Consider the following 16,492-nt stretch of genomic DNA (forward strand, 5'->3'; position numbering starts at 1 on the left):
AATGTTGCCATGGTGATGATGACTGGATTTCTCTGCATCAGTTACCTCAGAGTTGAATCAGGCATCAGTAAGCTAGGGCATTATGGGCGATTAGTGGAAGAGCTCCAAAGGATGAGAAAGCCAACGCTGACCTTCTCTCATCTCAGCCCTGAGTTGATGTGGTGGTGTGGTCTTGTCTTATAGCCAACACCCAGAGGGGTGAGACAGGACTGCCTCATTAAGGCAGAGTCAAAGATAGCACCCCAGAGCTTAATACAGATTCTGCCTGCCAGTCATTCAAAGGTGAATGCTAAAAGAAAGCAACTGACAAGAGGGGTGACTTGGAGAAGCCTACCCCAGCCTGACTGCTAATCTGGTCTGAACCAAAACTTTTCTGATTCTGAAACCTGGCCAAACTCCCAAACCTTTGATCTCCTCAGATCTCACATGAATCAAAACCACGGCTGTAACAAGCTCCTTTCCCCTGCCTGTGTGTGTGTGTGTGTGTGTGTGTGTGTGTGTGTGTGTGTGTATGTGTGTGTGTGTGTGTGTGTGTGTGTGTGTGTGTGTGTGTGTTGCTTTGAGCACTCTAAGTGCTGCAAGCGAGGCACTGAGAGCTATGTGAAGATGTGTGTCAGAGCGTTATATTTGTAGGGCTGACTGGGGGGGAGCCATGGTGGTGCTGACGAACGTGCCGCTGAATAGCGTGGGTGCCATTCTGGTGTGTCACTGACAGCCTGTCTCCTCCACATAATAAGAGTATTAACAGGAAGACAGTTCAGAGAGAGGCAGAGATAATGGATTCACACACAAAGGAAAGTTTCTCACGGTCTGGGGGGAGCCAATAGGGATTTCAGTTTGAGGCTGCAGCTTTTTAACTTTCCAGACGATTTCTTAGGACAGGTGTGTGTGTGTGTGTGTGTGTGTGTGTGTGTGTGTGTGTGTGTGTGTGTGTGTGTCATGGCAAAAAGGTGTGCAGCATCACAGTTCTCTGCCACTGGTTATGGTAGTATTAGTATTAGTATTATGGTAGTAAGGGTGTGCGACTAAGTACTAACTAGGGTGAAGGGCTGAGCTCCCATTGGAGAGTGACTTCTCATCTCCCAGTTCACCTTTAAAAAGCATCTGAGCCTCTGAAACCTCAAAATGTCTCCATTGAGTCCACACAGCTGTAGGAGTTAAATGGGCTGGAGAAGCTGGGATAAAGAGGCTCTGGAGGACTGAAACATGCCCTTTCTGCCTTGTACGGTAGCAGTCTGTGAAACTAGCCAAGCACACATACTGTACTGTATAGCCATGCAGTAGAGATAAGACACAGTGTTACCTCAAAATGAGTGAACCACAAAATAAGGTAAGACATACTGTACTATGGCAATAGTAGGGTAGTTTGCTTCATTACTGTTGTTCATTTATCATCATCATTCATGTTTATCACATGTTGATATTGTCTATTAAATGACGTTAGTCTAGTTTACAGACCGAATAAAACTAAACCAATGAGGTCTGTATTATATAAGGCCCATCTAGGGTAAGGGCAAGAATCAGATCAGATGATAAGGAATCTGTCAGGTTGAATGTGAATAGGTGGAGAAGAGGAGGGAGACAACATTAACACTTAATCAGCCATGAAGGGTCATTTGACCCCTGTGAGTAAAGAACATTTGTATATCTTTGCATTCAATCACATTTCAGGACCCTCCTTTCATGACTTTTCCTAGATATGTGCGTTATACCACCCAGTATCCTTACATTTACAAAATCACATCAGGATAAGCTAGTATAAAGCTATTTTGCAGTTTTTTCTGTGTAGAAAGCAGGCTAATTTACAAGCGGCCAACTAGTGGTTTTTGTGTGTAAATAGCAGCTTGGCTTTGTAAAGACTATGGTCATTTCGGACCCCCGAGGCGGCTCTTATAGTAGATACAATAGGCACGGCTGTTCTAGTGTTAAGTCATTGGCTCCCTCCCTTCATGTGATATCTGGGCACTGCTGTGTAACTGCTGTGTAACTGCTGTGTTACTGCTGTTCAGCGGGCTCTCTGGCTGGTTAATAATGTGTGTCATTGGGCTAACTCCAGCCACCCGTGTGACTAATGGCCATTGATCTGTTTGATGTAGTGAAGAGAGCTGCCAGCACTCAGCCTCACTCTCTATCAACACCCCCTGACAAATGATCAATCTATCAACGCCGCAGCAGAGAGGGAACGGACAAAAAAGTGTATACAATACGTGACGTCAATATCACTCCAGGACACGGAAGGGAATTAAATCAAGGACTTCAGGCTTAGTCCAGGGTGGTTTGAAGTGCATTTAAAGTTAAGAGATGAATACGTTCTCAGGTGTGGATCTTTAGCCCCAATGAATTAGCAGTCAGATGTCTGTCTCTCTGTTGACATGCTTGTCATACACATTCAAGTACTACACACAAACATATTTCCAACAGTCAAAAGTATACATGAGGGAAGTCGGGGGAGGAGTCTGGATACAGTACCTGTTATGGATAGGTCCTCTGAAGGTCGGGTCAAACTTGCGTGGCTCACCTGGAAAAGAGAAGCAGATGGTTGCATGGTTACATAAGAGGAAACCAAGAGATTGACATTATGATATAAAATACATCTGCTTCACACTAGCACACAGAGATCCCAGAAATAAAATCCATATTCAATCTCTGATTATGTGCAGAGTTCAAACTACCCCTTACGCAGCATAATGTTCACAGTGATCAATGAGACACATAACATTGTGTCTGGTCCTGCAATAAACATAACATCCCAATGGCCAGTCAGGACAAGCACTAACTAGGTCATTTCACAGCACCAGGTCCTTTCAACAACGCAGTGCCAGGTGCTCACATGCCAAGCTACTATAGACAACAGGAAAACAATGGTTGAAACAGAACATTCAGTTATATCTAACTGCTCAGAACGGAGACCTTATTTGGGTCACACAGCAAAGGAATCCCCACTTGACCCTGTAAATGCTACAACGTTGCAAGAACCCTGCATATTCCCTGAAGATACCGACCCTATTCCCTGGTTGTGTGTGGGTGTGTGTGTGTGTGTGTGTGTGTATCTGTGCACACTCAAAGCGCAAGTGTGTGTGTGTGTGTGTGTTGGGGGGATGAGAACTGTTCCTGAGAGCACATTAATCATCACACACAGTGTAATTTCTCAGAGCAGCTGGGGCAGACACAGGGGCAGCATGAGTGGGTCTATCTCCCATCTGCCTGTCTCTAAGGATGGTTCTGCTCTGGGAGATACAGCCCACTTGGCAGGCTAAGAGGGAAAAACATGGAGGATGAGGATACTGTACTACGCACTTGGCCTTCTCACACTGGTCTTATGGATCAGTATGTGTCACTGGCTGAGGTTGGAGCTAGAGTGAGAGGCATGGCACTGCTGTGACGTCCATAACATGGCTCTGTGATTTGAAATAATCTTTGTTGTAAATAATTGTCTCAGTGACCCAAATATTCAGTAAAGGTCTCAGATTCACCTCTCTGGAAGAGCTGTACAACACACGCTGTCTCAGGAAGGCCTCCAAGATCTCCAGAGACCCAACCCACCCTGGGTACGAACACTTTGCCCGGCTGCCCTCGAAAAGGCGGTACAGGACCATGGCCGCAAGGACAAACAGACTGAAGCACAGCTTCTACCCCAGGGCCATCCAGGCCCTGAACACAGCAAAGACCTAGGTTCTGGGCCCTGGACAGTCTGGACGGATTGATGGCAGCTGCTGGATTGAAAAAATCAGGTGTAGTGCTGAGGCACAAATGTGTACATTTCAAGCCTGCAAACTGCGACACTTTAAATGAATGTGCAATAACACTATGTGCAATATGACAACCCTAGTCGTCTTACCTGTACAGTATAGTATAGTGGATAGTGTACATAGCCTTTATTTATGTAAACCAGCTCCTTTCCCTTCTTGTGTTTTTTTGTTTTTTTTGTTTTTTTTTGTTTTCTTTCCTAGCACCAGGGGAGCCACCCCTCCCAAATTTCGTTGTTTGGTACCTGTACTATAGCAATGACAATAAAGACCATAAAGATAAAGATTCGGATTGTGAATTGCCCCATAGGAATGACCTTGACCCCCATAGGAATTTATTACACAACATTGGCTCCAACGTACTGAGTGAAGTGCCCTTGTGGTCAACATATTAATTGTGAGGACAGTTATTGTTTGGTTATCCTCTAAAAACGTTCTGCAATGCTGTTGCAGTATTGTGGTTATACTCTATATTAATAAAGAGAGAGTTTCTAGGTTGAATGTCAGCATCTCTCAGCCAAGGACACAGGAACACTGCACCAGGTGCATAAGGCAGAGAGAGACAGCCCTGGCTTTGAAGCTCAGGTAAGCAGAGAGCACACACTCTGAGAGGGAATAGAGGTTTTATTCCCTCCTTTACACATTTACTTCATTGTTTTAATATTGTAGGCAAACGTGTATATTAGATTAGATCAGATTATATTCAACTTTATTGTCATTGCAGAGTACAAGTACCAGACAACGCAGTTTAGCATCTAACCACACGTGCAAATAGGGATATAAGAACATTAATATAAAAACATCACAATGATAGTGATAGGTACAGTTATATGTTTGAGACATGGACGTGCATTTATGATAATGAACTATCAATGATATAACCGCCTTTTACTGTTGTGTGGCTGTGTGCTCTAGCCTGCCATGTTGTCCAGGTCATAAAGATCATGATGACAACAATATCATTTTATTATCTCAGGCAACAGCAGCTGGGCAATAGCTCTGTCCTTAAATACCATCCTAATCACCTGAGCATCGGGAGCCCACCGACAGATGTTAGCCCTCCTTACATGCCTGACATGGGTGTCAGGATTGGACTACTTTATCAAAGACCAAAGCCAATCAAAATCATGTTACTGGAGAGGGAAATAGTATACAGCAAAGAGGATTCAGGCACACTTCTTCTAACCTTTGGCTTAAGGACCGAAATTGAGAGCAAGGCTGGTGCAGTATGGGATAGATAGGATCTGTGTCAGCAGTTGCGCATAATGTACTCATAACCGAAATCTGCTACCTGTTGATGCATCATTAGTTGCCTTAAGTTGCTTTATATCCCAGTGGATGTTTCTACAAACCTGCAGGCAGCAGGTTGTCTCACATTAACTCATATCAGAGAGCTAATTATAGAGGCTCAGCTGCCGGGGGGTGAGCTGGGTTTGTGTTAGCCTGGGACACATGCAGGCAGGATAGGACCAAAAGAAAAATCCTTCTTGTGTGTTTGTGTGTGCATATTTAAAAGCGCTCTCTGATCCCTTGAGAGAGCCATTGTGGTAAAAAAAAAAAAGAAAAAAAGAAAAACAGTTTGGAGGCAGATGAATCAGGCAGAGATGAATGGAAGCCAATGGTGAGAGGCCAGATTGAGCAACAGCGAGGGGCAGCAGGAGGATACTGTACAGGAGGGCCCTCAGAGAGACCTCAGAGATCTCTAAATCTGTGTAGAGCTTGAGAGGCCTGCCAACATGTTCAACAGAGGAACCAGAATCTGTGTAGAGCTTGAGAGGGCCTGGTCGCTGGGCCAATTGGAAGGGTGTGAGTGCAAGTCACCAGCTTGTTGTTCAGAGAACAGAACAGTGGTGGTGGGGGGGGGGGGGGGGTGGGAGTTGTGAATATTATACTGTACTGTACTGTTGGTTGCTGGCAGGATACGGTACATTAATTAAAAAGGGCAGTAATTATCACAATGCGTGAATGTTTTAGGGGCATGTACAATAGTGCATAATGGCAAGTATCCAACTCGATTCTCACCTCAAATGTACTGTACGTAGTATGCTGAAGCAGGATTTCATTATCAGGCAAAAATCTGTGATGTAATTGCTTGGCTTTATTTCTGTGCTTACTCACTACCTCAGCAGCCTGCCTTTTTCTCCTCCCAGAAGGCTCGAAATGTCCTTTAACTCTTCTTAACGGAACAGATCTCAGATCAATGCCAGGACCCCAGCAGGGGGTCTGACATTCATCAGTAGCACTGCGGCCCACCAGCTGGCCTGGCATGGGCTGATGACTGTTTAGACTTCACTGCAGAGAGCCAGGGCTGTGAGAGGAGTGGGTGTGTACTGGGGTCAGGCTGGACTACAACATTTGGAAAATGCCTGCGAGGCATAATACGCTGTGGCAGTTGACGTCACCATGTTAGCTCTGCTGCCTGATAGGCTCCTCTCCTATGCGCTACTGTAGCACATCTCACTTTGAGGACGTGATAATGTACTATAATGTCGGCCTATGACAAGAGGGAAGTGATCATGGTATGAGTATGATAAACAGATACGATGAGCAAATATGTTGCTTAATGTGTGTATTTAGGATGCAATTAGTTAAGAGATTACCAATCTATTATGTAACAGCACGTTAATACAATGTTGTTACTTGTGTAACTTGTGCAAAGTGTGACCAGATGGTTTTTAGCTAAATGCATGCACAATCATTCTTAATATCTAAGTGTGATATGTGCTGTAGTGAAGGGTTATAATAGCCATTAAGTGTGTTTAACACAGCAAATATTGTAACAATACAATACAACAATACATGGCCAAGCAAATCTCTCATGTCCAGCATTTGCCATTTATGGGGGAGAAAAACAATAGGGGTTTAATCAACTACGGCATTAAACTCATGTAATCATAGCTCCCCTCAGGCCGGACTGGATATGGAATTACATATCAGGTCCAGACAGGGGCTTTGCCAGTAATCCTCACTCTTCAATCCCATTTGCATCCTCCGTCCCCTGCCATAGAAAACAAACCTATGGGTTGATCTACAGCAAGCAAATTCACAAGTGTCTTTTTCACTCCCGAGATTCAATTTCCAATCAATAGGTGGTTAACAACCAATGTCCTCTAAGATATAAAGAGGACTGCCTCAAATTTAAAGATCTTCAATTCAGTCAGGCAATTGAAGGGTGGGGAACTACCTTCACAACGCCTGTACTGGAAGAGTGTCAAATATAACAAATATAACAGCCCAGCATGAAGTGACAAAGCTCAGCACTTCCAGGGGAAAGTCGTTTTGAAAGGTGTTTTTCATCAGGTTGTATTTCATCTTTTTTGGGGAAGAAAAATTGTGCAGTTATCTCTCTATGTATTGTAGCGGCAACCCTGCCTGATAGAGAGGGCTGTAATAGTGGATACTTCTCCTCAAGAGTTATGGGGACATTTACTGCCCCAAACTGATTCACAGTTATCTGGCTCATTCTGGGCCATTCGTCAATTCATACATACAGACAGTCGATTCTTGGCCCGCCTCCACATGAGAGCAGCGAATAGGAGGTAAAGCAGAGGCTCAGTGCGACTAAAATGTGTTGCTAACAAAAGCTGTACTGGGCAAGGTTTCCGCTAGGATAGCGGTAGGATACTGGGCTGTGCCATTATTATTGTGAGGACTGGATGTCCTTGCTAGAGGGCTGTGTTGGGGCTGAAGGGGCTTGGTACAGGGATGGCGAGGAGAGGAGGCCCCCCTGCCATGATACGGGATGAATCAAGAGCACAAGGGCAGTACAGTCCTAGGTTGAATATCTCCTTATGGCGACATTTTCCCTTTCCTCTCTCTCTCTCTCTCTCTCTCTCTCTCTCTCTCTCTCTCTCTCTCTCTCTCTCTCTCTCTCTCTCTCTCTCTCTCTCTCTCTCTCTGTATCACTCTCCACTCCTCCGCCTTTTTCCCCCAACTTCTCTCCATAAACACATCCAGTACACAGACCCATTAACACAGGCGGACACAGGCGCCAGTGTCCTCAGACTGCACTATGTTAACACAAGCCTCTTTCATACCGAGGCAAGGCTAACGGCTCGAAGACTGCAGGTGCAGCGCCTGTGTTGGGTCTGAGACACTGGTTGGTTGAGGTTTGTCACTCTGCCAATTCACAAACACATTTTAGACTGTGAGGGAATGAGAGGGGGGATCAAGTGCTTGTCGCCTTTGTATCTGCACCCCCCATCACAGCATTTTAGGCAAAGCATTTGACAATGGTGTTATCTTAAACATTTATGCATTTCACGACTTTGGAATGCAACGTTTGCGTACAGTACCTTTCAGAACTGTGTATTTTCATTCATATTTTTATGAATTATTGTCTTCTGAAAATCCATAGAGGAATTCTGCAGTAGCACTTATTTGAGGCTCGTCCTCAAGTTTCTCTGGTCAATATTCTGGTCTAAGATTTCTGTCTATCTGTTATTATGAATGTGTGAGTGTGAAAGAGGGTCAAGACTAGTGCGGGTCCTTAGGGCAGAACTCTACAGCTGAGGCTTCAGTACTGAGTCAGATGGCATTTAACCCTGCCACATACACACACACACACACACACTCAGTGAATGTGGCCTTAAAACCTCTGAGCCTTACACCCACTGGGTGCAGAATACTGATCAGACTACCCACTCTGCCTGCCTGGCCCAAACCAGAGAGGGAATTAGGAATCCATCTCACAAGACATTAAAGCAGTTGAAAAGCTCCAGATGACTGAATTATTTCAGTCAATTAAGGATGTGAACAAACAAACTCACACACGCACACGCACACACACACACACACACACACACACACACACACACACACACACACACATTGTGTCTCCCTTTCTCTGTCTCTCTCTGATTATCCCTTTCTTTTTTCTCTCACTCACTCCCTCAACAAGGCCACAACTCTAATCATTTAAGAAACGATAGCTTAAAATGTCCAGACTTAAATCACAAACTGCAGACTTCAATTGTTGTGCCTTACTCATAGGGCTTTCACACCGGCAAAGAACTGTGAAGTAGCTGCCATCTAGGTGTGACATTTCTGTTTATCCCGCCCCTTCATCACCCATCGTTGATGATGCGGATGGTTCTGGTTACACTGGTATGAACGCGGCTGGTTCGCCAGACAGCACCACGGTTCGGAGGTTCCCGAACGCGAACGCGAACGGGAACGGTTCTTTGCCGGTGTGAAAGCCCTATCAGAGTGCCCCAGAAAATCATGCCATTTTCACACAGTCTAGGTGTCTGACATGTCTGCCGTCAACTCTCTCTGAGTGCACATAGTATAATAATATATGCCATTTAAATGACGCTTTTATCACTTCCACTGCAGGGAGTGCATACATCTATATGGTCCCAGTGGGAATCGAACCCACAACCTAAGCATTGTTAGCGCCATGCTCTACCAACTGAGCCACAGAAGACCAGGACCACATGAGCAGTAAGACCTATTTAATTTAACATTAAACAATGTTTCCAGTGTGGTGAAGACATGGTGCTGACATCCACACTGTAGGGGACAGGCAGGGTACAGTGTGGGCTCTCCCAGGGGAGGTTTGGGGGGGGTAGGGGTTAGCATTTCAGAGTGTCAGAAGTCTGACAGCCAGTCTGCTGCAGGCAGAATGAAGCAGTCTGGGGAGAACGTGACCTTGGATACTTCGGTGAAACAGCAGGGTATGATAGCAGGGAAATGCAGGCCCCTAAGACATGTCAGCGAGAGCCCCGCGCTCCTGTGAAACAAGCCTCTCGTGGTGGGATCAGTGACAGGCTCAACTGGCTTTGGTTTGGGTTTATTGGGATTTATAGAGAGAGCTGAGGGAAGGACGTCAAATTTTTCGTCTACAGTAACCTCCAGTGTCTTCTGTAATGTGCAAAAGAAGTGACTCAGCTTACAGTAAATGCTTGACACCACACAGGCACGCTCAAATACACACACACACACACACACACACACACACACACACACACACACACACAGTTATTTCTTCCTGGCCAGGTAATGTATTTTAAGACTTCATCCTCTCCCTAACACAGTGGTGCTTCAATGTCAGGCAGAGCTCTCTAATGTCACTCTGTTGCCAATTTGATGAAGGTTTCAGGGGGTGTTAGAGGGGCCCAGAGCCAATCAGAGTTAGTTAACTTCATTGATTAAGTGACAGTACAATTTGTTTTTTGGCCTTGAGGGAAGGGCCAGCCTTGTAATGTGGTCAATCCTCAGGGCTGGGATATTTGCATAAGCTCTGCATCCCAGAGGTGTTAATACACAAGGCCCTCACCTCAAGCAGGCCTGCTTGTGCAGTGTGCATAATGCTGCGGCGGCAACGCGCTGTTGGGTCCTTTCATCTTCGGATAATGATCCATCTGGTTTGATATACCTTCATCAATCAGCACAGTATGCTCATCCCAAGACAAAGTGCCAGCCTCAAAGAGACTCGAATAACACATAGAACCACAGCTTGGTTTCCTAACGTATGCTGAATGTAACTCCCTCCCTCACTCGTTTCTCAATGATTGTCACTGTCAGTTAGCCTCCTGGTCAAACACAGACTGTATCGCCTGACACAATGACACATGTATGCATGTAGCCTTTAATAAGAGCTCCCTCTGTCCAATTTGCACGAGGACAAACAAATACAGTCCCATGTTTGACTCAGCACGAAGTGGAAGTATTTACTCTGACTCTCATTAGTGTGAATAGTACCTATTCCTAGAACCTGAGTCATACAACTGGGCAGTGTGGTATCTGGCACTGTTAAGGCCTAAAAAAAAGCACCATGACATTTCAAAGCAGAATAACATAACCTCATTAAAACGAATGAGTATGAACCAGGGGAAGCTGATGGTGGCAGAAATCTGAGGACAGGCTCATTGTAAATGTATGGAATGGAATGAGGAATGGTATCAAACACACGTCTATCCATGCATTACAATGAGCCAGTCCACCGATTTCTGCCTCCCCCCACCAGACTCCACTGGAGAGTAAATGAAGGTGTGTAGGAGTACCACATACCACATACCACATAGCTCACATCAGTCTTCATCTTAAATGAGTAGTTGCACAGGACTGAGGAACTTAAAAAGCCTGTGCAAGGGGTGGTAGGGGGGTAGTGGTGGTCTAGTGCAGCGTTTCTCAACCGGGGTGCCGCGGCACACTGGGGCGCCGCCTGGCATCTTCAGGGGTGCCGTCAAATAATTCTATATTCTGACGTTCATATGAATGAATGAATAAATCTATAAATAAATAAATGCAATACATCATCAAAATCTGTCTCGCGCGCCCCTTTCCCATGTCACAATGTCAATACCGGATATCCTATGTTCCCCGCTCCCGAAAAAGGGTCCGATCGGGCAGGGCAGTCTCGCTCGCCGGCAGCGTGTGGAGGTGGTTGTTCTATATGGATGATCGGTGACATTATTCTCTCGTCCGACTTCGGAAGCTAAGCAGGGTTGGAAAGTTCGGGAAATAACGCACAGTTTCATTTTCATGCAATGAATTTAATACATCCAGACAAGGATGCGCGCAGCGGGAGAGAGAGACGCATTTTCTGGCTTAATAACTCTGCATCCCCGGTGTTTACGTTGAATGGACTGGATAGGTGTTTCCAATCAAATGTGGGAATATGAAAATGAATGTGTTCCATAAATTCCCGCGTTTGTTCGGTCACTGTGTCATGTTTATACAGCACGGTTACGTGCCTGATGCCTTTGATGCACACTTGCCTTTTTCACTCCCTCCTCTCTCTCTCAATAATAATAATAATACAACTTTTATTTGTATCAATAGCCGCTGAGTGTGTGTGTGTGTGTGTGTGTGTGTGTGTGTGTGTGTGTGTGTGTGTGTGTGTGTGTGTGTGTGTGTGTATGGGGCTGTCTGGGTGATGCAGTGTCGTTTTTGAATAGCTATATTTTAGACTGGGGTGCCTTGAGATTTTATCGACTTTTGAAGGGTGCCGTGACTGAAAAAAGGTTGAGAAACGCTGGTCTAGTGGATAGTGAGTTGGACTTGTGATCGGAAGGTTGTGAGTTCAAATCCCGCCTGAAAACACACCACTACTAGTGTGCCCTTGAGTAAGGCACTTAGCCCTCAGTTACTCCAGGGGGAATGTCCCTGTAAATCGCTTTGGATTAAAAGCGTCTGCTAAATGGCAAAATTAAATTATAATTATTAAAAAGCCCATCATGGCACCTCTTCCTGTGTGAAAAGATGAGCCATTTGCAAATTGACAAGGAGGAGCTGTGAGAAGGGTTTGATTCTAAACCAAAGCCTTCTTAGCTCTCTGACGGCCTCTGCATTGCCTGCTTGTTAAAATTCAATACTACGGGAAGCCAACAACGTGAGAAATTTGTTAATTAACAGTATCCCAAGCTCAACACTTTCTATGGTGAATGGAACTAATTACTTACTTTTTCATTTTTATGACTGATTGAACTTTGTATTGTATACTGTCTAAGAAGCATTAGTGAGTCTTGATTGTGGAGCCATTAGAATATAGTCAATGTTGATAAGGGGACTGTGTTATATATGCAAATGTAAGTTTATTATACATGACTGTATGGAATAGTAAATTGCGAACATTTGTGTGTATTGGAATGTGCATGAATGTATATGTATGTGCATATGTGTGTGTGTGCGTCATGGGGGGCTGGTGGAGGTATACATCGGAGGACGGGCTAATTGTAAGGGAGACAGAATGTGTGTGTGTGTGTGTGTGTGTGTGTGTGTGTGAAATGTTTTATATATGAAACAAGTGTATTATCAACCATTTCCAGTTGCTGGGGAGGCAGGTTGGAGAGGACAAAGGAGATTTTGCCCTTTGTATCCATCTTTGCCTGACAGCCCTGAGTTGCCTGAGAAAAGCCATTTGGACAGGCTCGCTGACTGAGCAGCAGCAGCACCAGAGAGCGAGGCCATTTGGACAGAGCAGCTGACCTGAACATGGGGAGTCAGCACAACTCCATCCCATGCTCCACTGGCTGTCTCCAACTGACCCGGCATTTAAAGACACAGGGCCTTGGGTTCAGTTCAGATGGAAGAACTTGCATCAGTGTGCCCAAAATGTGCAGTATTATTAATATTAACATAGAACTACCAGTTGATTCAATGTCAATTGGATAATGAGTAAAGTCTAACTCCCAGGACATAATTTCAGTTCATCTGTACCGTGAATATAATACATGATTCATCAAACTCTACTGTACATTCTTCAAAAGCTGTATGGCATCATCTTCAACCCTGCTTCATCACAATGTTATCTTAAGGAGTAGGTTGAATATCCTGAGTGAGGGGGGGGGGGGGGGGTTAAGGGTCTCTGGAGATAGGAGAGAAAGAGAGAGTTGAGTTCCCACAGTGAATCCCAAACTCCAGCTGACAAGCTACAAGTATATGACTGGCAGGGACCTGGAGTCAGGGGAACTGTGTGACACACAGGGTTAGTGTGTAGGGAGATCAATGACAGACACTGCAACTGTCCAATAAAGCAACGTACTGACTACTACTGACCGTGTCCTTCAATTACAAGTAGCTACAGGACAGTATAGTACTCAATGACAGTTGAGGCTCAGACTGAATAGTAAACAAGATGGATACAAAGACATACTTGGACAGGGCTAGTACACTACATATGTGACTAATTCAGCAACGACGTGGACTGTTTGACCCTCATTACAATGATTGATCATAATGAGGGTCAAAGCCATCACATGATCGTGAAAATGACACAGAAGATGTAATAACACCAGAGTAGCCTAGAGCCGACATTATGTACTGGAGTGCTGGAGTTTGTATATGCCTACTGCTGCATGTAATAGGTCTATTGTTCTTTTGTTTCACTTCATCTGATTAAAATATTCTCTGTTTTAGCTTCTTATGAGACCTTTATGACACTGTTATAATGCGGTCTCAGTGGCATCTGGCTCAACATGAGGATTAATATCATGTTCGTAACATAACAAAGAGGAAAACGTAATGGACAGAAACGACAGTCTGCCCTTAGATAATATCCATATGCCCAACATTGGAGAACAGTCATTTAGGGACAATAATTCCTTTGTCTTTGACATTGTACAGCGGACATTGTTTTCCTTGTCCTTGCATGGTTCAATTGACTCTTTTAGCTTACCAAAACAAATACATTTGATACCGTCATCTATTGTTCACCCTGAGAAAACATACCCATGTCCATGAGCTGCATTGTAAACAATCTCAGTCTTGATAGCGCTACAAAACAATGCTTTGTAGCCAGTGGTTTCACTTTTAATTTGATTAGAGTGAACCCATACATAATGTCGGCATCGAGACCATTGCAATTTGATATTGATCTGACTAGATATGTTTTATTTCGAGCCCCCCCCCCCCCCCCCTCCCCATTCATAGGCTAATCCACTTTGTCCAGCTTTGTCAGAAAGTAACGGTTTCGCAGAAATAACGCTGTCAGTCATACGGTAACAAAGTATGCCGCGTCGATGATAGTTAGGGTACATTTTAAATCAGTGCTATGAAGTCAAAATACCATTCGCTGCATGCATACCGTTGTAGACTACCCTTTGTTATACTATCGTCTTGAAGAAAGAACTTACGACAATAAAGGACTGTGGCGAATGTGGCGACTCACCATAGTACGAAGGGGGAATGTCCGTCTTCCTAGCCATTGCACCTCAGACAGGAGATTCTGCACCGTCTTTGTTTTTGAGATTGCATATGAGGCTCGAGATCCGAACAGCGTTCTGATGGCCCAGTGTACGTAAATAAATACTGTACTTCAGCCCTGGGCTTGGAGCTGTCTTGGCCACGCAGGCTGAGCGTCAGCCGTGTTTACAGCACGAGAGAGCGTCATCGATGTGTGAGAAAAAGCGCTCTTAAAGGGGACGCCCACTGACACCTTGGCACAAATGGTAATGATACAATATGAATGAATGAATGGTCTTTATTGTCATTAATACAGGAGTACAGGTACCATACAACGAAATTTAGGAGGGGGGGCTCCCCTGGTGCTAGGAAAAAAATACTAAAAACAAGAAGGGAAAAGAGCTGGTTTACATAAATAAAGGCTATATACACTATCCACTATACTATACTATACAAATAAAACACTGTGCTGTACTCTATGCTATGCTATAAATATCCTAACATTTCCTATCTCTGAACCTTATGTGCACGAGGGTTGTCATATTGCACATAGTATTATTGCACATTCACATTATACTGTACATGTACTTCACCCCACATTGTACAAGTGTGTTTAACCCACTGGCTCCTCTAAATTCTTGCTTTGTTTTACACAATGAAGTTGGAGTAAACCTCCATTCATTGTGAGTTCATTAGTACATTTTTGCACACTTGCAAGTTTACAGTGCATTAGTTGTGTTTGTAATTACAATACAATTACCATGTAAATACATGGCTTCATTGCCATTTTTATGTTGTCTCCTATATAATATGAAAAGCAGGTCAGTATCAAATGGCACTTACAGCATTTATCAACAATTGCAATTAATGGGATGAACGCATGACACACTTTAGCTTTCCTTCAATCACTTGTCACTTATTCACAGTGCGGCATCTCTCGCTACAATGAACCCTTTATGGGGAAACACTGCTCTCTGCAGGGCGTCTTGGGATGGTACAGATTCAGCTACCTCATGTCTATCTCTCTGTCCTGGAGTTTTCATTCATGGATGTCAGTGTGTGGTAACCTAAACCAAAATGGGAAACACACACACACACACACACACACACACACACACACACACGCACACACACAGGGGCGCCGTATAGGGGGGGAAAGTTGGGACGATTCTAAGGGCCTGTGACTGACAGGGGCCCTTAAAAATGATTAGAACCGTAGGTAAAATTATTTCGATTATTGAACTTTTTTTTTTTTTTGCGAGTTATGTGGAAGAGATTCAGGAGGAAGATAATCTTCAGATGACCCAGGTTTGTGGCCAGTGAAAATAACTGCTATGGACAGGGAGACTATTGTTAGGAAATTAGCCACAAAAGATTAATCTAAAATCTAAATCTATCTAAAGACCTAGAAATGCCACAGGTGCCAGTGATACAACTGTTAAATGGCATGGCTATGGATATTTCATCACTACACTTGGTATGTAGTTAAAAAAATCTTCTGCTGATTTTATTATTTTGCTTGTTATCATTCTGTATAGATGATGTTAATTTATTTGAATTGAAGAGGTATATTTAAGTTATATTCATTAATGTTAAGAGAATGTTCCATTCAAGAATCTTACCATTAGCATATTTCTTATAGAGGGTATCAGTCCTGCATCAAATAGAAAATTCCGCACTGTATGCAGAAGTTTAAGTAGGATTTCAACCTCTTGCACACATTTTAGCATGCGTGCTTCATAGGGGCACATTGTCATATCTGTTCATGGGGCCCACAATCCCTGCACACACACACCAAAGACCTACAGTGAATAGTGTGTGACCAGGAAGTGGCAGCAGAGGCTAGAGTTCTGGAATCCCAGTGATGTCAAGCCTACTTGAAAATTAGCTAAGAGGAATAAGTATGTGTCAATCCCATCATAATGATCATAATCACTGGCGCAATCTGTAATTCAAACAACAACGAAGCGGGCTCATGAGAAATGTAACCACTCTCAATGTTATGGACAGAGCTCCAGTATGGATATAAGGATTGACCATCCATGACACCAACATATACAGTACAATACAGTGAGGTAGGACACAGGAGCAGAGATGAGGCAATAAGACAAGGAAAT

At 44.1% G+C, this 16,492-nt stretch overlaps 1 protein-coding gene across 2 annotated transcripts in view; it reads right to left on the minus strand.

The window, feature by feature from the left end:
* slc44a5b (solute carrier family 44 member 5b) overlaps positions 1–14,456 on the minus strand; it is a gene marked incomplete at its 3' end in the record, with an annotated part of 37,872 nt that extends 23,416 nt beyond the window's left edge. For both annotated transcript variants that reach the window (XM_080537733.1, XM_080537734.1), the window contains exons 1-2: positions 14,362–14,456; positions 2,470–2,518 (exon numbers count right to left, since the gene is read on the minus strand). In XM_080537733.1, coding sequence (XP_080393859.1) covers positions 2,470–2,518; positions 14,362–14,398 — 86 coding nt within the window. In that variant the 5' untranslated portion in view covers positions 14,399–14,456. The remainder of the gene's footprint in view (positions 1–2,469; positions 2,519–14,361) is intronic.
* Between the last annotated feature and the right edge of the window lie 2,036 nt (positions 14,457–16,492).

This window comes from Nansenia antarctica (genome assembly GCF_963989245.1).
Source record: "Nansenia antarctica genome assembly, chromosome: 1".
NCBI lineage: Eukaryota > Metazoa > Chordata > Actinopteri > Argentiniformes > Microstomatidae > Nansenia > Nansenia antarctica.